We start from the raw sequence: 25,488 nt of genomic DNA on the forward strand, positions 1-25,488 counted from the left end.
AAGACATCCACAGCTATCCACTGCTTTCACTTTATTTTATGGAAAGAAATAGAACTGGAAATAATGGAGGGAGAGGAAGAGAAGGCAAAGAGTAAAAAAGAAATGAAGGAGAGGAAACAAAAAGATTTAGGGGGAGAGCAGACAGAAATAAAGAACAGGTTATGGGAAAACAAATTACATCTTCTTTTAAGATAAAACATTACACCAAAATCCAAATTTAAAAAAAATATATTTTTAGTTGTAGATGGACACAATATCTTTATCTTACTTATTTATATGTGGTGCTGAGGATCAAACCCAGTGCCTCACACATACTAGGCAAGCGCTCTACCACTAAAGCTACAACCCCAGCCCCAAAGTCCAAATTTTAATAGAAAAGTTGGAGATGAATCTTCAATGTATAAAGATACTTCGGAATCAGTTGTTTTCATAATTTTAAAGCCCTACAAAATGTTCACATTACATAAATTTCATTTATGCAGATGTTAACGACTATACTGGTATGTAAAAGAGGAACAGCTGTGAATATAAATGAATTTTTAAATGAAAGAAATCATCTGTTTTGTTCAAACCTTTCTGGACTCTGCAGTGTAATACTGCAGAATAAATACCAACCCTCTTGAAATGTCATAAGAGCATGTTTTTCATACCTCTCAGTAAAATGCCACAAGAACATTTCCATAGGGCATTCCAGGGAATAGCAGAAATGAAGCTCCACAGAACTCTATCCAACTTTCATAAAAGAGGGAAACATTTTAGTTCATTAGCAAATGTGTGCAGAGGCAAAGCAAGCCCCGTGTGGATAACAAAAACAAGTTCTGCTACCAAGGACCACTTCCCAAAATAGAGAAGACCAGAATGGAAAGGATTAGAGAAAGTTGAAATAGGTGCAAGATGGTAAATAAGAATCTCTATGTTACATGTAATCTTTGTAGCTATTCAGTCCTCGCATTGTCTAACTGGACTGAAACCTTAACTATTTCAAAATCAGTCTTTGCAACCTTCAAGTTATCAGATCTCAAGCTCTGGACCCAGAAGTGGCCAGAGGAAGGGGTAGGGGAGGGAAGAGGGAGAAAAAAAAGAAGAAATGCTGGATATACCTTTGATTATAAGAAGCAACATCCAGAAATGACCCCAAATGATACCTAAAATTAGTCAGCAATTCTAAGATAACACATAATGTAAATCAGATCTCCAATCTGAAGAAGCACTTGCTGGCTGGTATATTCAAAAAAGTTTAGCTCTAACACGAACTGTTTGTTGAATGAATGAATCAATGATATCCCAGCAGAAAGCTTTCTGTATCTCTGAGTTGCTTCCTTGGCCCTAACAGTTGACCTTGCATCTGCCTTAGTTTTGCAAGGCACACCTGCCTTTAAAATGAACACATCAACTCTTACACAAAATACATTTGTTATTCCTTGATCTCTTATCACATTGTTTCAAAACATCAAAGATGCTAATGCTGTGTCTTGAATAGTGGCCAAACCTCAAAACACATAACTCTTGAGTTTGAGCCTGAGCCTACAAGATCAGAAGCCTTGAAGTCCCAGCCACAAGTCATTTTTTTTTTCAGCCTCACAATATGCTGACATAGTTCTTTTCGGTAAGCAATTTGAAGGCTTACAGGATTAGATAAAAATTTATGGCTAAGTAATGAGATTTATTTTTAATTCAAAGTTCTGCCCTAACTTGCCATTATTCACATAAAATCAGGATCCTCCATGAGTACTGTCCCCACCCCAATGGGCCATTTTCCTCTGAATTCTTAAAGGAGAAATGGGTTTGTCACACAGATTCCCGAGTTAGTTCCTGCTACCCAATCTAAAACCAACAACACCCTAAAGCCACCTTATCTCCAGGGTTCCAAGCACCAGCTCCTGGCTCCCAGCTCCTTACTACCTATCTGGCCTCTTGCACCTGGTTATTTTCTCAGCACACTGTTTTTACCCCAAGTGTAGAAAATTTGCCCTTCTCCTTTATTCAATACATACGCTTAATACACACTTCTTTTTTAACAAAGGGTGCACATAGCACAATGCAGAAACAACTTCAAATTAAATTCTACACATCACTAGTATTAAAGGTTCATCAGTCTCCTTGATAATCTTTGTTCTTAAGCTCCTTTCTTTTGTTATTGACCCTTTTCTTTCCTTTAAACCCTGCTCCTTTCTCTCTGCTTCCTGCCTTTATCAACCTTAGTCAAAGAGGGCATGTCTCAAATTTGTCCTCTAAACCATACTCTGAGTTTTTTTCTCTGTAAAGAATGCCATCCTTCTAGATTATCTGTCAAGAGCTGCAGCCCATTCCTAAAATAGTTTTTCCTCTTTGGTATAAAAACTTTTCAGAAAGTTGAGTCAAATGACTGTTGCGCTTCAAAGAAGCACCATGAGAGGCTATTCACTGACGGAAATGATATGATCAAGCCAAACGAGGAAAAGGAGGTAAGAAGCTGTTAGAGTTTGGATTTGAGATGTGCCCACAAAGCTTCTGTGAATGCAGGAATATTCAGAAATGAAATGATGAGGTTACAAGAGATGTAACCTAATCAGTCCATCCTAGTTTGAATGGATTGGGTGTAACTATAAGCAGGTGTGGAGCGTGGCTGGAGGAGGTGGGTCACTGGGGGCATGTCCTAGAACAGCGTTTCTTCCCTGTGGCCTCTTCACCCCTTTATCTCTCTGCTTCCTGACCCTGCCAAGAGCTGAGCAGCTTCTCTCTGCTGGTTCCTTCCCCCATGATGTGATACCTCACCTTAGGTCCAGAGCAGTAAAGTTGAGCTGTCTATGGACTGAGACCTCTGTTACCATGAATCCAAATAGATACTTCCTCCTCTAAGTTGTTCTTGTTGGGGTATTTTGGTCACAGTGACATAAAAGCTGATTAAAATGTTATGAGTCAATAAAGGTCAAAGATAAAGAAATAGAAAAGAGAGGGGTGGGGGGAAAGAGCGAGAGAAAAAGACAAGTGTATCTGAAAGGAAGGAAGAGTAGTCTGGGCCCTTTCAAGGTCTTTCAGTCTTGCATTTCCAGCGAGCACACCTCCCTGCACATCTCCAGAACAGTCTTGCTCTGTGTCCTTCTTCCTCCAGCTAATTAATCTGCCCAGAGAGCTGTGGGCTCACATTTCCCCTGAGCCATGACCTTATCTCAGCCTAATCACAGTAATCACTATAATTAGTTTTTCTTCCTTTTGCTCAGTGAACAAAACTAAAAGCAATTCACTTGAGAAATCTGCACATCTCCTCTGTCTCAGAAATCCATGGAGACTCTAGAGCTTACCTGAAACTGCCATGCACATTATGGTAGAAATAAAACCAGAAACAAAGCAAAACCAGGACTTCTATTACCTACCAGACATGTCCAAACTTGCCTATGTGTACATTTTTTCACTCAAAAAAATCACTAATTCTAAGTGAGATATACCATGTATAATAAAATGCTTATACATATTTATTGCTTATATTTCCAGGTTTTTGTTTTATTTATTAGGTGAATTAGGTACAGCTGCTTTCAAAATGAGATTAAATATTACTAGCATTTAACAAACTTCTTAAATCATTTGTATATTTTTAATGAAAAGAACTGGCTTGGAAGATCCTATTTGCATTTGAATCCTAGCTTAAGGTCTCAGTAACTGAGTGATTTTGGGCAAATTATTTAATATCTCTGAACCTTAAGTTCTCTTTATCTATAAAAAGGGACTAATGATACAGTGTTAACCACAATGATAGTCATATATATTTTTTTTTCTTTTTTTTTTAGTTGTAGGTGGACACAATACCTTCACTTTATTTCCATGTGGTGCTGAGGATCGAACCCAGGGCCCCACATGTGCTAGGTGAGCGTTCTACCACTGAGACACAATCCCAGCCCCCACAATGATAGTTTTAAGAATTAAATTAGTTGAGCATTTGACACGTACCTGGCATATAGTAAGCACTCAACAAATGTGATCTATTATTATTAGCTACCTAAGTGCACAAAACTACAGTACACCTTTTTGCTTTTTTTTAAGATGAAAGTGATTTCAGAAGTTTTAGAAATAATGTTTTTAATATAATAAACAGTAATAATTTTTAAAAGTCAAATACTGAGAGCTGCCATCCTTTGACAGATTGTTCACCTCAAAGTCTATCAGCTGTAGGTCAGCTATCAGTGTCACCAGAAGCCCACTGTTGTAGAGTTCTTGTGCCAGCTGAGCCACTGCTTCTGTTGGGGGTTCTTTGTCATTTGTGCCACACAAAATTTCTTTCATTGCTTGCAGTGATTTTGACACTTCTTCTGAAGCCTAGTGACCAAAAAGTATGTTAATAGTTAAAAAGAACAAAAAATTTCAGGTCATAAACAAACAAGAGGACCATTTCTTAGACCCCGTTAATTTATAATCAAAGACCACTGTACAGTTATAAAAAACAAACATGCAAAAATACTAGTAGGCACTGTTTTGTTATTTTGGAAATTGTCCTAAAATTTATATAAAAAGATTTCTAATATTTCTACTTAGTCAACATAATTAAAATAATTTTCCTTTAACTATACTGCTAAGTCTAATTATTCTAGTAACTAAATAAAAATTTTATTCTTTTTTTTCTTTTTGGGGTACCAGGGATTGAACTCAGGGGCGCTTGACCTGTGAGCCACATCCCCAGCCCTATTTTGTATTTTACTGAGAGTCAGGGTCTCACTGAGTTGCTTAGCCCTTGCTGAGGATGGCTTTGAACTTGAGAGCCTCCTGCCTCAGCCTCCCGAGCTGCTTTGAATACAGGTATGCGCCACTGTGCCTGGTGAAATTTTATTCTTGAAAATTACATTAAGTCCACTTTAAAGACTTATCAGCAGTTACTAGACTTTATTTAATGCATCATGTTAAGATTGGTTTTCCAACCAATCCCTATTCTCCTGATCATTTATGGATATGGACCAAGTATGAAATCATAGGTTGTCAAAAATAAGTTTGTCAACAAATGCATTCCTTACATAACACCATCACCACACTTTACTTATTTGTGAAACTTAAAAATAAAACAACTCATTATATTTAAAGAAAAATGAAAACCCATATAGGCAGAATATAGACTAGTGGGTGTTAGGGTAGAGGGGAGGAGAAAATGAGAAATGACTGCTGATGGGTACAGCGTTTCTTCCTGGGTGATGATGAAAATGTTCTAGAATTAGTGTTGATGGTTGCACAACCTCGTGAACATACTAAAAACCACTGAATCGAACACCTTACATGGGGAATTAAATGGTATGTGAATTATATCTCAATACATTTTTTTCTGTTAAACTAATATGGGTGGCAAAGGAAGGCAGACTAATTTTAGTTAACAGTTAAAATTTCTCTCTTAAAAGAAGTATAGTTTTATCAAAGTACAGTACCATAACTATTGGAAATGAAGAAAGGAACGAGTAACATAAGACAAATTACATAAAAATAATTCATATAGCAAGGTACTGCTTTTTTTTTTTTTTTTTGGCACTGGGGATTGAACCTGGGGGTGCTCTACCACTGAGTCACACTCTCAGCCCTTTTTATATTTTACTATGAGACAAGGTATGCTAAGTTGCTGAGGCTGACCTCAAACTGTGAGCCTCCTGCTTCAGTGTCCTGAGCTGCTGAAATTACAAAACATGTACCACTATACCCAGCAAGGCTCTGCTATTTTTTTTAAATAACTTTATTTTATTTAGTTATTTTTATGTGGTGCTGAGGATCGAACCCAGTACCTCACACACACAAGGTGAGTGCTCTACCACTGAGCTACAACCCAGCCCAAGGCGCTGCTTTTAAAGAAAGAAGTTTTCAGATACTTTTATGGTCTGACTAAAGCAATCTTTATTAAGGACTGCAAGATTCTTAACTTTTGAAATACATACACAGAAAAATAATTAAATTTATAGAGAGAGCTAAAAATACTTACAAAGCAAATATAATTGTGACCATCACCCAGGTCAAGAATAGTGTCTTTGATGACATCTGCTATAGTTTGGACATCCCAGCCATGAGGGAAAATGGTTTTGCTATGCCATGCACTCATGCTATGATGTACTGTCCCCACTAGGGGCTCAGAAGCAACGGCACCACCCAGTCAAAGACTGAAATCTCCAAAACTGTGAGCCAAAACAAACCTTTCCTTTTTATAAGTTGATTATCTTAGTTGTTTTGTTATAATAACAGCTGACGAACACAACAAACCTTTCTTTACTTTTCTTTATAGTTGTCTTACCTACATATGCATCCCAAAGCAACACAGTTTAGTTCTTCTAATTTGAACTTTATGGAGTAATATTTGTACCCTTTCAGGACACACTACATTTGTGAGATTCACCTATGCTGCTGCATGGAGGAAGCACTTCTTTACTTTCTGTCACTCTGCAGTATTCTATTCATGGCTATACGGCTGCTTTTTGGGGGCCTGTGAGCAACAATGCTGTGAACATTCTCACATCTTTTTCCTGGTGTAGATATTCAAGAATACCTCTAGAGTTTGTACCTAGGAGTAGAACTTCAGGTTTTAACACATGCATATCTTCATATTTTACAGAAAATACTAAATCAGTTTCCAAAGCTGATACATCAGTGTGTACTTGTCACTTGTCACTCACAGTAAGTGGAAGGTCTCACTACTTACCATCCTTGTCCACACTTCACATCATCAGATTTTCCATTTTTGCCAAGATAATGGTGTGTGATATGAATTTATTATGTCTTTAATTGGTCTTTCCCTGACTACTAGTGAAAATAAGGAAGCTTTTTTTCTTCGGTCGTTTACCATTTAAAATTACATACTCTTTTATGAAGGTCATTTTTTCCTGTTTGGCTTAATATTATAAAGAACACGAGGGACTGGGATTGTGGCTCAGTGGTAATTAAGATAATTGTCCATCCTTTGTAGAATTTAAAATTGTGTTATACACTGAGATGGAAAAATATTGTGAACCCACAGATATTTATTTTATAGATGTCTCAAATCTTATAAACTAGTCACTTTAGAGAGAAATTAAACATGTAGGAATGAATATCACTTCAAAGGAATAACTGAAATACTTAAAAAAAAAAAAACCCTACCTTAAGGAAGCTTTGCTCACTAGGACCTTAAAACATTGTGAGATGAGGTTGTACTGAAGTAGAAACTATTAGTCAGTCTTTAAATAAAACCTTTTCCCTATCATGTCACTATAAGATGATATATCAATATAATCCCCGAGGTCTTTTTTTAAGCTCTGTAGAAATCCAGGGATGCTCAGAAGCCCTAGGCAGTAAACCAAAAGTTCAAGACAAAAGACTGAACAATTACCAGTTATATAAACCTGAAATCAACTTAACCTTACTTATACTGTGTTTGTACAACACAGACCATATTTGGGACTCTTCATTAAGCTTTTACATTTGATTTGGATTTTGGAGTACATGTATTTTAATAATAACATTATTATTCTAGCTCATACCTTGTCAGTCTTTTTGTCTTGCTTTTCCAAAATGGCCATGTTGTCTTTCAGAATTTTCACGATTTCTGCTGGATTTTTGTGTGATTTACTAAACAAAGGCATTTTCTTTCATATATAAAATTCTCCTCTTCCAATATGGAATGCTAAAAACAAAAAAAATCATAACTTTAACTAATATGCTGAAGTTGTTATACCAAAATGTCTTTGATAACAGCAATAATTTGTAACATTAAAAGTGACCAAATTGGGCTGGGGATATAGCTCAGTTGGTAGAGTGCTTGCCTATCAAGCACAAGGCCCTGGGTTCAATCCCCAGCACAAAAAAAGTGACCAAATTAAAATGAGTTAAGTTTTATACCAAATTATAAAATACCTTAACAAAGGTATTTTAAATATTTACCTAGAAGTTTTTATTCAATGTCTCTAATTTTTTCTGCAACACAAATATAAGGCTATTGCAAGAACATGAAAGGAATAATTTAACTAGCAAGTCATGATAATAATAATAAATGATAAAGTAAAACATGAAACAAGTGGGTTTAGGATTCATATACTGTCACAAAGTAGTATTTAAAAGCATACCACTAACTACTCCATGGTAATCACAAAATTGAAATGTAAAATTAATTAGAATCTATTCTTTATTTAGTCTTCAAATATTCAGTTGCCCATATTCACTGATGAAAAAGCCTCTTGTATCCATAATACCATGGTGGAGGAGGAGGGGGAGAAAAGAAGTATCAATTCTAGTCAGTCTGAATATCTGTTACATAGTGCAGAGAAAGCCAAATATGGTTGTCACTGCTGTCATGTATTAGGGGAAGAATTCCCAAACCAAAGGCTTTAGCTGGTAAAGAAATATTCATTAAGTTACATCTGTAAGCTAAAATACTTCAGCTACTACAGAAATATAATTTAAAAAATCAAAACTTCCCATGATCCAAGTACCTAGAAATAGTATTTCATTGATGACTATACCACAATTATCAGTTTAATATTTATTCCTTTCAAATTTTTACTATACATATAAAAATATTTTTTAAACAAAATTAGAATACTAAACATAATATTTGGCAACTTTCTTCCACTTTTATATCCTGAACATCATTCCATGAGTATATTCAGATCTACTATGATATTTTTAATAATATAGTATTCCATTATATAAATATATCATGATTTATTTTCCTAATGTCCAATGGGTGGACATTTGGATTACTCTGATTTCCTCCAATGTTTATCTTATTAACAGTAATGTAAAGTATGTCCAGATCTTCAACACGTTGGCTTAGGACCAGACTTCCTCAACAGGACTCCCATAGCACAAGAAATAAAAGCAAGAATCAATAACTGGGATAGATTCAAACTAAAAGGCTTTCTCTCAGCAAAGGAAACTATCATCAATGCGAAGAAAGAGCCTACAGAGTGGGAGAAAATCTTTGCCAATCATACTTCAGATAGAGCACTAATCTCCAGAATCTATAAAGAACTCAAAAAACTCTACACCAAGAATGCAAATAATCCAATCAACAAATGGGCTAAGGAAATGAATAGACACTTCACAGAAGATCTACAAGCAATCAACAAACATATGGAAAAATGTTCAACATCTCTAGTAATAAGAGAAATGCAAATCAAAACCACCCTAAGATTCCATCTCACCCCAATTAGAATGGCGATTATCAAGAATACAAGCAACAACAGGTGTTGGCGAGGATGTGGGGAAAAAGGTACACTCATACATTGCTGGTGGGGCTGCAAATTAGTGCAGCCACTCTGGAAAGCAGTGTGGAGATTCCTTAGAAAACTTGGAATGGAACCACAATTTGACCCAGCTATCCCACTCCTTGGCCTATACCCAAAGGACTTAAAATCAGCATACTACAGGGATACAGCCACATCAATGTTCATAGCTGCTCAATTCACAATAGCCAGATTGTGGAACCAACCTAGATGTCCTTCAATTGATGAATGGATAAAGAAACTGTGGTATATATATACAATGGAATATTACTCAGCCATAAAGAATGATAAAATTATGGCATTTGCAGGCAAATGGATGAATTTGGAGAATATCATGCTAAGTGAGATAAGCCAATCTCAAAAAACCAAAAGTCGAATGATATGGCTAATAAGTGGATGAGGACACATAAAGGGGGGAGGGAAGGGTTAGTGTTAGGGTTAGAGTTAGGGTTAGGGAGGGGGGCAAGAATGGAGGAAGGAAGGACTGTATAGAGGGAAAAGAGGGGTGGGTGGGGTGGGGGGAAGGGAAAAAATAACAGAATGAATCAAACAACATTACCCTATGTAAATTTATGATTACACAAATGGTATGCCTTTACACCATGTACAAACAGAGAAACAACATGTATCCCATTTGTTTACAATAAAAAAACCAGTAATGTAATTAATCAAGGAAGAAAGAATATTTATACATAAATACATACACCAATTGATAGCAGCCCCCTTGCCAGCTACTCCTATTATATAACCTTGACTGTGCTTCCAAATTCTTCATCCTCTTAGATTTCTATTTATTTTCCAAATCTGTTTCTCCAGGATTTCTGCCAGATCTGTGAACTACCTTAGATCCATCCAATAAATTCCTTCAAGTAACAAAATCAGTACTTGTTATTTGTGATCAAGCATTCCAATGGGATATATATGTTATGAAATAGAAACCAAAACTGTTGGTGTGAATTTTGATGACAATACAGGAAACTAAAAAAACATTCCCTGTTTCCAGAGAACTCCCCAATGTGGGGAGGGTATGTAGAAGTATTTGTTCATTTTAAGTCCAAGGAAAAATTTGAAAAGCACAATAAAAACCTGAATCAGTTTCTAAAGCTAACACAAAGTTGACAGCATTTGAAGATAAAATACATGAAGATCCCACTGTGATCCTTATGAGTGGTACAAGGTTGCCAAAAACAGTGTCATATCTCTTTATAAAATTCAAGAATAATAAGATGTCCTAGGTTTTCTTTAATAATCTTTCATCTGATAAGCAAATCTAAACATAAATAAAGGTAGAATACATTTAAATGTTTCTGTAGAGTGGGGGTAGGGCAGATATGGAGTCACTGGGTAGTTGGGCAGACCTAGCAATCTGCTACTTACTATCTGGTTGATCCTGGGCATGTGATGTGACCTCTCTAAGACTGCTCTTCCTGTAAATGCAGATGATAACATCTCCTCTTAGGTTGTTGTGAGGATTTAAGGTATGTGGAACACCTTATGCAGGGTCTTGGACCAGTAAGGTATTCTGCAGTGTTTAGTTGTTATTACAAAAAGTTCATGACATAGTTAATGATTTATTTCACTGAAGAGAAAGACGTAGTAGTTGAGATACAATTCTGTCCTACATGTTCTAGACATTTCTGGTTCCTTAAGTCACACATTTTTTCATTATTTTAAAATATACATTTATTCTTTGAATATTTAATACTCAGTGTTCAAACATTTGGCACTGAAACACTTTTAAAAAGAAGCTGAATTAATTGTGTAGTTGCTCTCTTTCTCCATGTAGTCCTATCATATTAAGGGAAAGCAATATAACTGTAGGAATTTTTCAACTAAATACTCCCTGACATCAAAACAGAGCATAAATATGATATGGTATCATATTTATGATATGACATGGTTTTTGTCCCTTACCTATTGCTCTACTTGGTTTTTACCATATCGATCTAATTCTAATGATAATTTGTTGAAATTATGTTTTCAGACTTCCATTTTAATAGTTGTTAGCTAGTGTTTCCTGATTCATTATCTCTTGACTTTTCATTTGTTGGTATATTCACTTAACCACTGAAAAAATAACCTAAGTAAGTACTGTGCACAAATACCTTGCTTAGTGCTAGGGATAGAGCCATGAACAAGAAAAACATAATCCCTGCTCTTTGGAGTTTATTAAGTGGAAAAAAGCAAGCATTTTTGGGGCAATGGGATTATGTAACAGTCTAATACTATATAGTACCTCTTAATATAATATTCTTTTAAAATTATTTCCCTATTTTAAATATACCTATTTACTATAATAACTCTAACATAAAATTAATATAATAATGTCATAAAATTTCATAGGATCTTTACTCTTCAGTTTTAGGACTCATATTCTGAGGGAACTCAAAGCTCATACTATCAAATGATGCAGTTCCAGCCCCCAGAGCCCCAGCAAATTAGAACATTTCCCACCTGCCCAATTCTCCATGTCCAGTCCCACTCTACTCCCAGAATGACCACCTCCCCCTTAGTCACAACTTGGGACTGCGTTTCTTTCTGTCTGGAAAACTGTACTGGACACGTGTATGCCTCTACCCCAATCACACCGTTTACCCCATTAGTTATTTAAGAAATGAGCCAACTGGGGCTGGGGCTGTAACTCAGTGTTAGAGCCCTTGCCTAGCATGTGTGAGGCACTGGGTTTGATCCTTAGCACCATATAAAAATAAAATAAAGGCATTCTGTTCATCTACGACTACAAAAAAATTACAAAAGAAAAAATAAATGAGCCAACTGGCCAGGCGCAGTGGCTCACACCTGCTTGGGAGGCTGATATAGGAGGATCACGATTTGAGGTGAGCTTGGGCAACTGGGCAACTTAGTGAGATCCTGTCTCAAAGTAAAAAAAAAAAAAAAAAGCCTGAGGATGTACCTCAGTCATAGAGTGCTTGCTTAGCATGCTCAAGACGCTGGGTTCAGTTCCCAATACAGCAAACAAACAAAAAAGAAGTGAACCAGCTGGCACTCAGAACCACCTGCTACACAAACACAAGACTGACAGACTAAATTCAGAAGTTATCATCCCTGCCTGGGAGTCAGTTTTCCTATCTGTAAAGTGAAGAGGTTCTGAAAGTAAGATAGAACATCATATTTTGAAATTAGGCCATATATAGTGGACTGTAGGTTATTAATCACTATTTCATATTCATTCCAAGTCTTTAACTCCTACCATCCATCATGGCCAAAGATAAAGTGCTTAAAGGTGGGGACAAAAGGAATGGCAGAGTCCTGAAAACAGTGGCTTCTGGGGATAAGATGGTGACAGTAATTTGTCCTTAAAGACTATCTCAGAGTATTAAGAATGGACTGTACATTATATTTCAGCAAAGTCACCAGTAGAGACAGAAGATGCCATGTCAGTCCAGCACACTAATTTGCTAGATGAATGCCTTCTAGCCTGGAAAACTTGAGACCAGGCACATCACCCTGTCCTCAGCATTATTGCTAACGGGGGGCCACGCAGCACACAAATGTTAATGGACTGACACTGGCCCTGTTACACCTTTTAACTTTCAAAAGTGAGTAAACAGGGCTGGGGATATGACTCAGGGTAGAGTACTTACCCAGCATGCACGAGGCCCTGGGTTTGACCCCCAGTACTGCTTTAAAAAAAAAAAAAAAGAGTAAGCAAGAATAAGCAACAAATAGTAGTTTCTATTTTGTTTTCTTTATTTTTCTTTAAGCAATACAAGAAGAGAAATGCCCTCCAGACTTGGACAGGAAAGGTTATTTCTAAAATTAATTTTGGATAAAGCTAAGACAGACATAATTAGAAAGGGTGGAGGAGAGAGCACCAAGATAAAGGATTAAAAACACACACACACATATATATATATATATACACATGCCCCAAATGCAATTGGTAATCCAAATCTGCATAGAGCAGAAATGACACTATAGGAAACTGGAGCAAATGCAAGGTACAAAGTTAGTCACATTTATTCATTCAAAAATATATTTACTGGCCAGGCATGGTTGCATATGCCTTGTAATCCCATCAACTTGGGAGGCTGAAGCAGGATAATTGCACATTTGAGGTCAGAATGGACTACTTAGACCCTGTCTCAAAAGAAAAAATAAAAAGGGCTGAGGTCGTAGTTCAGTGGTAAAGTGCCCTGGTTCAATACCCAGTACAAAAACAAAAAACAAACAAATAAATAAACAAAAAAATTCCTTTCTCAAAGAACATTCCAACAAAATGACCTTAAACAACCACAAAAACAATAGCAAAGCTTAAATATCAGGTTGTCTTTGGACTTCCATAAAACTAAATGCTATTAAACCACAGAGACAGCCTGTAGAGTTCTGGAAAAGAAAGTCTATAACCTCATAATTAAATCTGTATCCAATAAAAATCATTTATGTGTGAACAGATTATGTATACTTACTAAAAATTTAACCAAATAATGAGATGAAATCAAGCCCAAAAAGTGCTCAACAAAATGCTAAAAAATCAGAAATAGTTCTTGAAAGGAAGCCTTTATATTGTTGGCAGGACATGTAGGAGGGTGAGAATCTACAATTATAATTCATTCATATGTGAATAAAAATAAATAAGAATTGAACAAAGAAGTTAAAAAAGAAACCTAAAACCTCCAAGGAAAGGATGGAAATAATGATAGAAGAAGAAATAACTGAATCAGAGAAGTAAAAGAAAAGAAGAAAATCTCTGAAGCTAATTTGGTCCCTGTTTTTTCTGGTGACAGATCTGTCTGCTGTGCTTCCTAGCCCATCCCACCAAAAGGGTGGGAATATGACCCAGTCATGCCAGAGTATTCCATCATCCTGGCTACAGTAGTTGGCACACAAATGGGTCGTGACACAAGCTAATCAAAATTTAAAGGGTGAAAGACACAAGTGTTCACAAGAATATGGAAAAAAGGGAACTTTTATATTATTATGGAAAATGGTAGGAAAATTCCTCAAAATGCTAGACCTACTAACTGACCCAGCAATTCCATTGGTGGCTATGTACCCAAAGGAAGTGAAATCAGCACGTTGAGGAGGGATGTGCAGTCCCACACTCACCGCAGCTCTGTTCATGACGGCCCATGTGCGGAATCAACCTCGATGCCTATCAGCAGATGAACGGATAAAGAAATGGGAGAAAATCTTTGTCAGCTGTTCCTCTGAGAGGGGGTTAATATCCAGAATATATAAAGAACTCAAAAAATTCAACAACCAAAAAGTAAATAATCAATAAGTGGGCAAAGGAACTAAACAGACACTTCTCAAAAGAATAAATACAAATGGTCAACAAATATGTGAAAAAATGTTCAACATCTCTAGCAATCAGAGAAGTGCAAATTAAAACTACACTAAGATTTCATCTTATTCCAGTCAGAATGGCAGCTATCAAGAACACAAATAATAATAAATGCTGGTGAGGATGCGGGGGGAAAAGGTACATTGTTAGTGAGACTGCAAATTACTACAGCCACTCTGGAAAGCAATGTGGAGATTCCTCAAAAAACTAGGAATGGAACCACCCTATACCTAGCTATCCTACTCCTTGGTATTTATCCAAAAGAACTAAAATCAGCATACCACAGCAATACAGCACTACAGTGTTTATAGCAGCACAATTCACAGGACTAAATTATAGTCCAGATGCCCATCAATAGATTAATGCATCAAGAAAATGTGGTATATGTGTATATATATATATATATATATATACAAAGGAATTTTACTCAGCCATAAAGAAGAATGAAATAATAGCATTTGCCAGTAAATGGACAGAAATGGAAAACAGCTACTAAATGAAATAAGCCAGACTCAGAAAATCAAGGGTGGAATGTTTTCTCTCATATGTGGAAGCTAGAGCAAAAGACGGGAAAGAAGGCAGCTGGCCCGGGGGGAGATTATATCATAAATACATAGGGAAGATCAGTGGAGGAGGTGGGGGGGGGGGGGGGAGGAAAGATGGAAAAGTGGAGGAAATGAAACGAATTTAACAAAAGCATGTTCCATGCATATATAAATTTACTACAGGGAATTTTACCTTTATGTGTATATAGAAAGTACCAATCAAAAATAAATAAACAAGCAAAAGAAAGATTAGAAGGTAAAGGAAGTGTGGGGGAGGGGGAAGGGAAGGTAGGGGGTTGAAACAGATTCAAATTATTTTTCGTGGGTGTATGACTTTGTCATCAAACCCAACTATTATGTATAACTATAGTGCTCTAATAAAAGGAAAAGAACAAAAAATGAAGCACATATAAATAATATATATACATTTATGTATAAATATATAATGTATAATATATATGTAAATAATGTATATAAAAATGTGGCATAAATAAATATTCAGCCTCAAAAAGGAGGAACATTGTTATTTGAGACAAGTTGGATGAATCTGGAGGACATTATGCTAAGTGAAATAAGTCAGGCACGGAAAGACAAACGCTGCATGATCGCACTTATATGTGGAACCTAAAACAGTTGAACTGAGTGCGGTGGCGCATACCTATAATCCCAGCAACTTGGGAGGCTGAGGCAGGAGGATCTCAAGTTCAAGGTCAACCTGGACAACTTAGGGAGGCCCGGTCTCAAAATAAACAATAAAAAGGGCTGGGGATGTGGCTCAGGGATAGAGTGCCCTTGGGTTCAATTCCCAGGACCACCACCACTACCTCCACTACTACTACTTACAGTTGAACTCAGAAGTAGAGTAGAATGACGGCTATCAGAGGACAGTAGGGTGAAAAGGCAGGGACTGAGGAGTCGTGGATCGGATGGTACAAAGTTTCAGATGTACAAGAGGAACAGGTTTTGAGATTTATTGCACAGTAGGATTACTCGTCAGTAACAGTATATATTTTAAACGGTAAATTTCAAATATCTTACCATAAAAAAATGACAGATAAGTGAAATGATGGATATGTTAATTAGCTTGGTTTAACTGTTAGACATTGTATACATGTCAAAAAGTACACTGACTTTTTATTTTTTGGTGGTGCTGGAGATTGAACCCAGGGCCTTGTGCATGCAAGGCAAGCACTCTACCAACTGAGCTACATCTCCAGCCCCATCAAAGAGCACATTGTACCCCATAAATGTACATAATTATGATTCATCTATCAAAAATAATAATAATTTAAAAATCCTTCAATAGGACTTTCCACCTTAATATTTTAAGTTAAACAATTTAATTTAATAATTGACCTTAATACTTAACTAATAATAAAAAAATTAATTTAAAAATACTTATTTATTTGTTTGATTTTGGCATCAGGCATTAAACCCAGGGGTGCTTACCATTAAGTTACATCCCAGCTCTTTTTATTTTTTGAGAGAAAGTGTTTCACTAAATTACTTAAGGTCTCCCTAAATTGCTAAGGCTGGCCCTGTCTCTACCTCCTGAGTCACTGGGGTTATAGGTGTGCACCAGGGAGCTGACTAAAATATTTAAGTAGTTAATCATTTAAGTGAAATATTTGTTCTAATTAGTTATACATGGCAGTAGAATGCATTTTGATAAATCATACATAAATGGAGTATAGTTTCTCATTTTTCTGATTGTACAAGTGATATATTTTTAAAAGGACTGGGAACAATGTAAAAGCTTCCTATTACTTTCCAGCTTAAAAATAAAAACACCTGAAGCAATCGCTATAACATATCCTATTTATGATCATACCATAATGTATTTACCTATTCTCCAGGTTCTGTCTTTAATTCTTTACTATTACAAATATTACTGTATCACATGTTCTTGTGTATGTCTACTTGTGCATTTAAGAGTTTCTTTAGAATATTGGTTTTAACTTTTTGTTATTGAATATAAAATATGAATATTATTAAAACATCAATTACTCCTAAAGTTCATGGTTTGGTACAGTTCTAGTTACAAGTCCAAAAAAATTTTTTTAGGTAACTGAATTTAATCATAAAGTACTAAATAAAAAGAATAACAAATTTTACTTTATTTTATTTATTTATTTTTTTGTGTTAGGGGTTGAAACCAGGGTCTCATATGATAAGCACACTGTAACACCATGCCCTGCCCAATTTCTGTAATTTTAGAAGAGATGAAATAAATCTTGTGTGTGTGCATATGTGTGTTTTGTGGAAAAAACCCAAGTTCTTGCATGAGCTAGGCAAGCCCTCTACCACTGTGCTATATCCTCAGCCCTGTGATGAAAGAAATCTCCAAGAAAAACACTGACAAATAAAAGTTAAAAGAAATATGCCACAAATACAAAAATTTTGAATTTCCGTATATAAAATAACAAAAATTACAAGCAAACAAACAGAATTCTGTGACATGGACATTAAAAACAGGGGGCTAACATCATTATAAAAGAAGATGTCAGCTGGGCCCACGTCTGTAATCGCAGCAGCTCAGGAGGCTGAGACAGGAGAATCTCGAGTTCCAAGCCCCCTTCAGCAAAAAACAAGGCACTAAGCAACTCAGTGAGACTCTGTCTCTAAATAAAATACAAAACAGGGCTGGAGATGTGACTCAGGGGTTGAATGCCCCTGAGTTAAATCTCCAGTACCAAAAAAAAAAAAAAAAAAAAGATTTCTTTTTTTTTTTTTAGTTTTTAAATTTGTTCTACTTGGTTATACATGACAGTAGAATGCATTTCCACACAAATGGAGCATAACTTCTCATTCTTCCGGCTGTACATGGTGCTGCATCACACCAGTAGTGTAATCACACATGTATACAGGGTAATAATGTCTGTCTCATTCCACTGTCCTCCCCATCCCCACTGCCCCACTTCTCCCCTCACTCCCCTTGGCACAATCCAAAGTTAGATTTCTTTAAGAGATCTCATTAAGGAAAAAAATATATAGATGATGGAAAAACTACAAAGGAGGAAATATAGTTAACAAACACGCTACATGTTTAACCATTCTCTGTAACTTAAAAAAATACAAACTCAAAGTGAAAGACTATTTTGTCCATTATATAATGGTTTTTTTGTTGTTTTGACAAAAATCTTTTGATGGAGTGATGCAACAGGATCTTTCTTATTGGTGGGAACATAAATTGAACATTAATTTGGTCCTATGGTTCTAAAACCTTAAAATGTTCCCAGCCTATGAGTTTAGAGTAATTCTACCTCTGACATCCTGTCCTAGGAAAATTAAAATAAGGAGTTATTTTTGTATGGGAATATGTGTTTTATAATGTTAATGGTGAAAACTTTAGAACAATCTAAATGTCTAAAAAAGGAGGATAATTAAACAAGTTGTGATATATTTACTTGATGTGCTATTAGTGCATGTCACTGACTTTTCAATTAAATTTCTTTTTCTTACATGTTTACATCTCTGAAATTTAGGTGTGTCTTGTACTTGATGGCACTTTACCCTATGACAGTTTTTCCCTGACTTGGTGGTACAGGAAGTAATCATTTGCATTACAATATTAGGTTTGATGAAACATGGTTTATCGCTACGAAAACATTTCCAAAGAATGTGAGATAGAATGAAAATGTTCATGTTAGAAACATATCCCATGCTATAGATCATAACTACAGCTACATAAAGCAAGCAAACAAAAGCAAAAAAGGATAAAGCTTACATGTAGAAAAAAAATTTTTTATAACCTTAATAGTCATTGCTTCTGGATAAGTCAGCTATGGATGCTTAGTTTTCTTCTTCCCTCAAATATTTTTTTTTCCAAATTGTACAATAACCATGCAAATGTTTTTATACTGGAAATACCTTCTCTCAAGTTATTTTCTTAATGAGTAAACAAACAACCATCTTTTAAAGTTCAAACTGTGGAATATCTGATCATCATGGCTCTTCAAAGCATTAGTCAAATATGATTTCTTTGGCTATGAAGTTTCATGAAGAGTAGTACTTGGCTCAGATTCTGGGAGAGAAAATCAAAAAAGATCTTTCAGCTCTGCTCCCAAGGACCTCCAGGCCCTGTAGATTTTGTAGTAGGTTTTGGCAGCATTCCCTTTCTTAATACACAGGAAAATGTTTCATATCCCTAACGTGTGTGTGAGCATCACTGAAGATGGCCTAATGTCAACCAACCATTTAAGTGAGTGGTTTATATGGAGATGAGTGTTAGAAAAGGGTACCCAGGGGAAGAGGTCACTCAAGGCATTAAATGCCCTAGTTATTATTCCACTTAAAATATTTCAAAGGGGAATAAATGTCTGTATGTGGCTAATGAGTATTTCCAGACCCTTATGTCTAACTTCCTACTGTCCTGTTGTATAATAGTTCTGACTTTCAAAGGTTTCCCCAGAAAATTTGTGGGAGTAGGAAATTTATCTGTGAGATCAAGAGAAATCTCAAGATTTCAACAGGTAAAACCATAAGAAGTACCTGTACAAACTGCTAACATATTATAAGAAAGTCAGCTAAGAAATGAATCTTCTTTTCCTTCACATAGTTTAGTTTACAATCAGCAATGAGTCAGAGAGGAACACTGTATCCAAAATTGTATCTTACAACTCACTAATTTAAACTTAAGGCATATACACATTTTTTACTTCCTTTAAAGCAAAAAAATTAAAATAAGCCTACCATCACAATGAAAAAATTCAAAAAGTTTCAAGAATTTAACATTCTTTTACCTATATTCCAAATAGGACTCAAAGATAGAAATAAGTGCAATAAAAATGCATCAATGGCAAAGAAATGAGTCTATAAGATTCATATTTAAAGACTCAATAGGATGATGGTTGCATGAGTATACACACCTGTCAATACTAATTGAACCCTTCCTTTAAAATGCATGCATTTGATTATATGTAAACTTTAAAATAAAAAATACACCTGAGGGGCTCAGTGGTAGAGCACTTGCCTCACACGTGCAAGGCACTGGGTTTGATCCTGAGCACCACATCAAAATAAATAAATAAAGATATGGTGCCCATCTTATGGTGCACAACTTAAATATTTTTTTAAGAATACACTACTGTATTTGCTATATCCAAGAAGGCCACCCCCTCCAAAATTATAACAGAATTAGCTTCACAGGTAATAAATTCTCATTCATCTGGAAAACGTGGTTAGCCTTACATCAGAATAAAAACGCTTTTATAAGAGAAACCCATGTCCCTTAATAATTAGTCTTTCAATTTTAAAACATGTAACACAGAAGTAAATTTTAAAATAGAATTAATATATGAAGTTAGGAAGATATACCACTATTAATATATTTATTATTATCTACTGTTCTAGAAAGAACTAATAACTGCATTTATTAGGTTCACAGCAATGTTTCCATTGACAGCTCTAGCCATTTTTTGGAGCTAAAATTTTCTACATTTATTAACTATTAATGTTGTCAATGAATGATGATTTTATGTTAGATTTCATAATTTCAATTTATAGCAGAGATCTGAAGCTAGGTCAGATTTTTAAAAACTAATAACTATAAGGAAAGAATCAGATCTCATGGAAACTCACAAATGGTTATTTTTATACAACAGAATTAATAAGAGAAACTTAGAATTCAGTTTTGTTCAGTCTTTCCTGTAAAAAAAAAAAAAAAATATATATATATATATATATATATATATATATTCCTGTAGCAAAGAAAAGAAATCGTTGAATCATAAACAGTGCAATCAACTTTGGAAGCTCATGAAAGTAACTAGAAATCCTATGTATAAGCATCCTTCCAAATACCATTCAACTCTTATTAAACTTGCTTTTCTTCAAGCATTAATATTTAGGATAAAAATATTGGGATAAATAATAATGTCTTCTTCAATTTAATTGTTTTATTAAGTTTCATCACTAAAATAGATTTTCTAATCTCCCTTAAGGTGGCAATGGTCTTTCTATAGTATGGATAAAATATATTCTTAGGCTATAATAAAAGTCCAGCAGCCTCTTGATATGTTGTTTCCCAGGGAAAATGAGTTCCAAATTCCCAACAGCCCACAAACTTCTGAAATACGAAGCATTTGTAAATAAGGGATGACTTATTTCATCCATATGTACATGCCTGTGGGCTTAAGAAATGGTGCCATCACTAAGGTAACCCTATTTAATGACTAGTTTAAAATAAAATTTTCTGAAGATTGTCAAGATGAATGCAAACTTTCTAAGAACTGAGTGTAGGAAATTATATAAAGAAATAAAAGTTTGTGGTATGTCTATTATATCTACTTTGGACTTTAAGTGTAAGATACTGGTCCAGAAAAGCTTTCTACAGACCAGCTGAGTGAGTTGCTTCTTACACCTAGGTCAACAGGCAAGGAAAAAAAAAAAAAAAAAAAACCCACAAAATTCCACAAAACAAAACCTGTTCTACAGGCTTCTGCACACCTAGAGGAAATATTAAAGAACATACAGCCATTTTATATCTAAGGTGCAGACCCTTATAATGCATTTTACTGATACGCTACAAAAGTTTTCCTTTTAGCTAATTCATTCTGCTTTAAAGGAGTCACTTGAATCAGTAACTGAGGACATAGGTTTCTTGAAGCCAGCACAGGTAGATTAGAAACTTTGTTTAGAATGGGTATATCTTTATGCAATGACTTAATGTAGGATTTAACGATACATACTTCCTCCTATAGAATGATTACACACACTATTGATTGACACCTTTAAAAATATATATAACGTGAAGTCTACCTAAAGATTATACAAATGAAGGTTTTTATTGGAATGAAAGTAAATATTCTAAGAATTTGTTTTTCTTTTCTCTGTTCTGTATGTACACACACACATACACACACACACACCTGGTTATAATAGTTCTTCAGAACAATGTGATTATGAGAGCTTAGTATCAGCTATAAGAACAAAATAACGGCTTTAGTCCTTAACTTAGACATCTGTGTGCATTTATTTTATATAAATAGTAATTTTTAAAGGTAAATCGTTAAATTTTTATTTTCCTTACAGAACTTTGGAAAAAATCAGGTGTCACTCATTGGATCTCATGGTAGTATTCAATATTTAAATTATATATCCTTTTAATAGCATCCAATATTTTAATATGAATTGAGAGAATTATGTAATTCGTAATAACTTATAAAACCAGACATCACTATGATAACTTTAAATTTACTGACAATATACAGAAAAGCCTAACTTTTGAATTTTCATGCAGTTAAAAAAGAGAAACACAAAAACTGGTATTCTGCCACTATTTTATTTTTGGAAGCTTTTTGTAAATAAAAACCCATTTCCAAAATAAGATATTCCATGGACACAGAATAGTTGGTAAAGGTTCAAGTGCCTTAGGCAACAGAGAAGTATTGTTTTGTAGTTGTTTTTTCAAACCTCTCCTAGTAACAGCAGTTCATCATGCACAAAGAAATAAGGTAACAGCATCATTTAAAATAAAATAAGCAATAACTGTGGAACAGGAAAAGCTGAAGTATCACATTAATTCCTTTCAACAACCCAAACTGGTATAGACAACGTTGTTGCTACTCACCAAATGGTATAGAAACTCGGAGGCTTGTCTACACAACAGAAAGTAGACGCATGGTGAGGTGCTGAAGACAGCTCTTTCTTGGGCTCAAAGCACTTTAGATGAAGTAGTCTTTATCTTCCATTTACTAAAGGATGCCTCTTATTAACCAAGTGTGGTAGAGAAAAGAGTTTGCACGATTCCTACTTGACTTTCTGCCTCTCTCTTTGAAGAGTAACAGTTACCACCGGAAAACGTTAGCAGAAAATGATCACTTGAACACTCGCAGAGAGCGGCTGTAAATTTCCACTCTGCTTGCTCTCAGATTCCAAGCTTTGCTTGTCTCTTAATCTGTCACAGGAGGCAGTTCTGTTTCTGGTCAAACCAGCTTGCTTATTTGTCCTCCTCTCCTTCTAACATGCACTTTTCCATACACACCACACAGTCACAGCTCCCTCTTTTTTCCCTCCCTGATTGTGTAACGTCACAAGAATGCAATTAAGCTGAGGCAAAATTAATTCTTGGGGGGCTGGGAGGGGGATAAAAGTCTAAGAATAAACAAAAAAATTTTATCAATTCTGCTCTGTAAATCTTAAATGTGTTCATGCATAAAGTTTTGTCAACTGATTAAACTGGTAAAAATGTAAATAAGGTTTCCAACAAAGGCATGTTGATAGTAATAATAGCATTCATCTGCTCATGTATTAGCTCCTCAGGGAAGTCGCTCTTCCCAATCATAATAAGAAAGTGGAGCAAATAAACATGCAAGCACTATGAACTTAATCCGGACATAAAAAAGCAAAGAAAATTTTGGAGTTAAGTATTTATAATTTAATTTTAACAGTTTAATTTTATGAAAAATTAATGAATTCTTAATATGTTTTGAAACTCAGACCAACATTTGCAGTTATAAAGGGAAAATTATAAGGAACACAGAAAATTACACCAAAAAATGTTAAATAGACCAGCTTAATCATGTCTGTGCAAACTGGATGTCATTATTTCATTTGGAAAGAAAGATTTTTTTCCCCCTCTGAGCACTACTGGTCAGGATGCATTTTAACTTTTCAGTGAGAATTACAATGGCTAATTTTATTTTTCAAATTAATAAACATCTATAACCACAGAGAAAAATATCTCAATTTCTCTACAAGGTTTGAGGATGAGGAATTAGGTAGAAAGTTGAATGAGAAGGTGGCTGACAGGTTTAGATGGCACTTGCAAGGATTCTTCTGAATTAGAAGGCAAGGTACACAGCTTGGAAAACATCCTCGTTCTGTATGGAAGCTGGTCAGAGCTGCTTCAGAATTCCATTCCAGCCCCAAAGACTTTCAGGTTCTCCATCTCCACTATCAGTTTCAAAACAAAACATTTTGGGCCTTTCCAACAAATCTCCCAATTACAAAGCTAATAGAAGTAGTTATTATACCTATTTTTGTTGTTGTTGGTTTGTTTGTTTTACAGTGCTGGGGATTGAACCCAGGGCCTTGTGCTTACAAGGCAAGCACTCTACCAACTGATCTATATCCCTAGCCCCTGTTATTAGACCTATTAAGTAACACAGTAATCTTACCCTTTGCAAAACTAAAATATCTCTGAAAAATATGAGTTTAAGTAAGGCAAAAGGTAAATATTTGTAAATAGTTGTTTATACATCTTAAGAAAAAATAAGCAAATAAAATTTGGGTTTAAAATATAGATTTTAAAATTTGGCTATGTAAAGTAGTGTTTTAGAATTTAAATATATTATGCAGTAATTTTGTTGTTTCTTAACACCTAAGAAATAGTCATCAAAGAAGTTTAGAGATTACTCTGCTAATTATTCTTGTAATCAGTAGCTTAGTAAAAATTTTATTTCCTATTTTTAAAGAGATGTTAAATAGTAATTATCCTAAATCAATAAGGGGTATTAAGTACCTAGTATTGTGGATTATAGTCTAGAGAATACAAAGAAACTCGGAATTTGTAAGATTGGTTCTGAGAATAACCACAAGGTTAATTTTTTTAAAAATATTTTTTAGTTGTCAATGGACCTTTATTTTATTTATTTATTTATATGTGGTGCTGAGGATCAAACCTAGAGCATCGCACATGCCAGGCAAGAGCTCTACCACTGAGCCACAACCCCAGTTCACAAGGTTAATTTTTTTAAAGTCATTTTAAAACTGGGAAACTATATTCTCTGACTACTACACAATAAGAAGTTATTTTTAAAATCTTCAACAAATACACCAAAATTCTTTTCAACAAATAAGAAAATGTTCTTTTAAAATGTCAGTTAATGCTTGAAAATTAAAAGAAAAACAAAAGATTCTTCTAAAATTCTGCTAATGTATTAGCTCCTCAGAGAAGTTGTACAGAAAAGAATTAAAAGTACAATTACAGGACTTCTGCTTCAGGATATGTATGATGAAACCACAGACTGGATTTACTCTCCCATTTACAAAAAAAAAATTGGACAAAATATACAAAATGATCATTTCAGACAATGGACACAAGGCAGTAATGCGTGAGAGAGGAAAAGAAACATTTTAACAACTGCCCCAGGCAAGAGGGGAGCCCAAAAGGTACAGCAGTCCCCCTGAGTTGAGAATTCAGGAATGCCAATGGGACTAGAGTTCACAAAATGAGTACCAGAGAGGAGAGAGCTGTGGAGAGGGCCGGGGCAACATGAAGAGGGTTCTCTCAGATCTTCATGGGACAGCTGAGTGGCACATGTCTGTGAGGAAACTCAAGTCCGGGTAAAGAACCACGCACAGGGCAGGTAGAGTAATTCCTAAATCTCATGTTTTAGGATGGGAATGTCATGTTTTCAACACAAGAGTAAAGACATCTCATAATATACAGAAAATCACGCTGAGCACTCAGAAGGAAATTGTTTTAGTAGTGGGACCA

At 35.2% G+C, this 25,488-nt stretch overlaps 1 protein-coding gene across 3 annotated transcripts in view; it reads right to left on the reverse strand.

Annotated features, from left to right (window-relative positions):
* CAB39L (calcium binding protein 39 like) overlaps positions 1 to 25,488 on the reverse strand; it is a 117,925-nt gene that overhangs the window by 50,257 nt on the left and 42,180 nt on the right. For 2 of the 3 annotated variants that reach the window (XM_079137678.1, XM_079137679.1), the window contains exons 3-4: positions 7,452 to 7,594; positions 4,126 to 4,290 (exon numbers count right to left, since the gene is read on the reverse strand). In XM_079137678.1, the coding sequence (XP_078993804.1) occupies positions 4,126 to 4,290; positions 7,452 to 7,553 (267 nt within the window). In that variant the 5' untranslated portion in view covers positions 7,554 to 7,594. Of the gene's footprint in view, positions 1 to 4,125; positions 4,291 to 7,451; positions 7,595 to 22,617; positions 23,121 to 25,488 lie in introns of those variants that run through there. The other variant, XM_079137677.1, reaches the window with a different exon arrangement.

This window comes from Sciurus vulgaris, assembly GCF_902686455.1.
Source record: "Sciurus vulgaris genome assembly, chromosome: 4".
In the NCBI taxonomy this organism is placed as follows: Eukaryota; Metazoa; Chordata; class Mammalia; order Rodentia; family Sciuridae; genus Sciurus; species Sciurus vulgaris.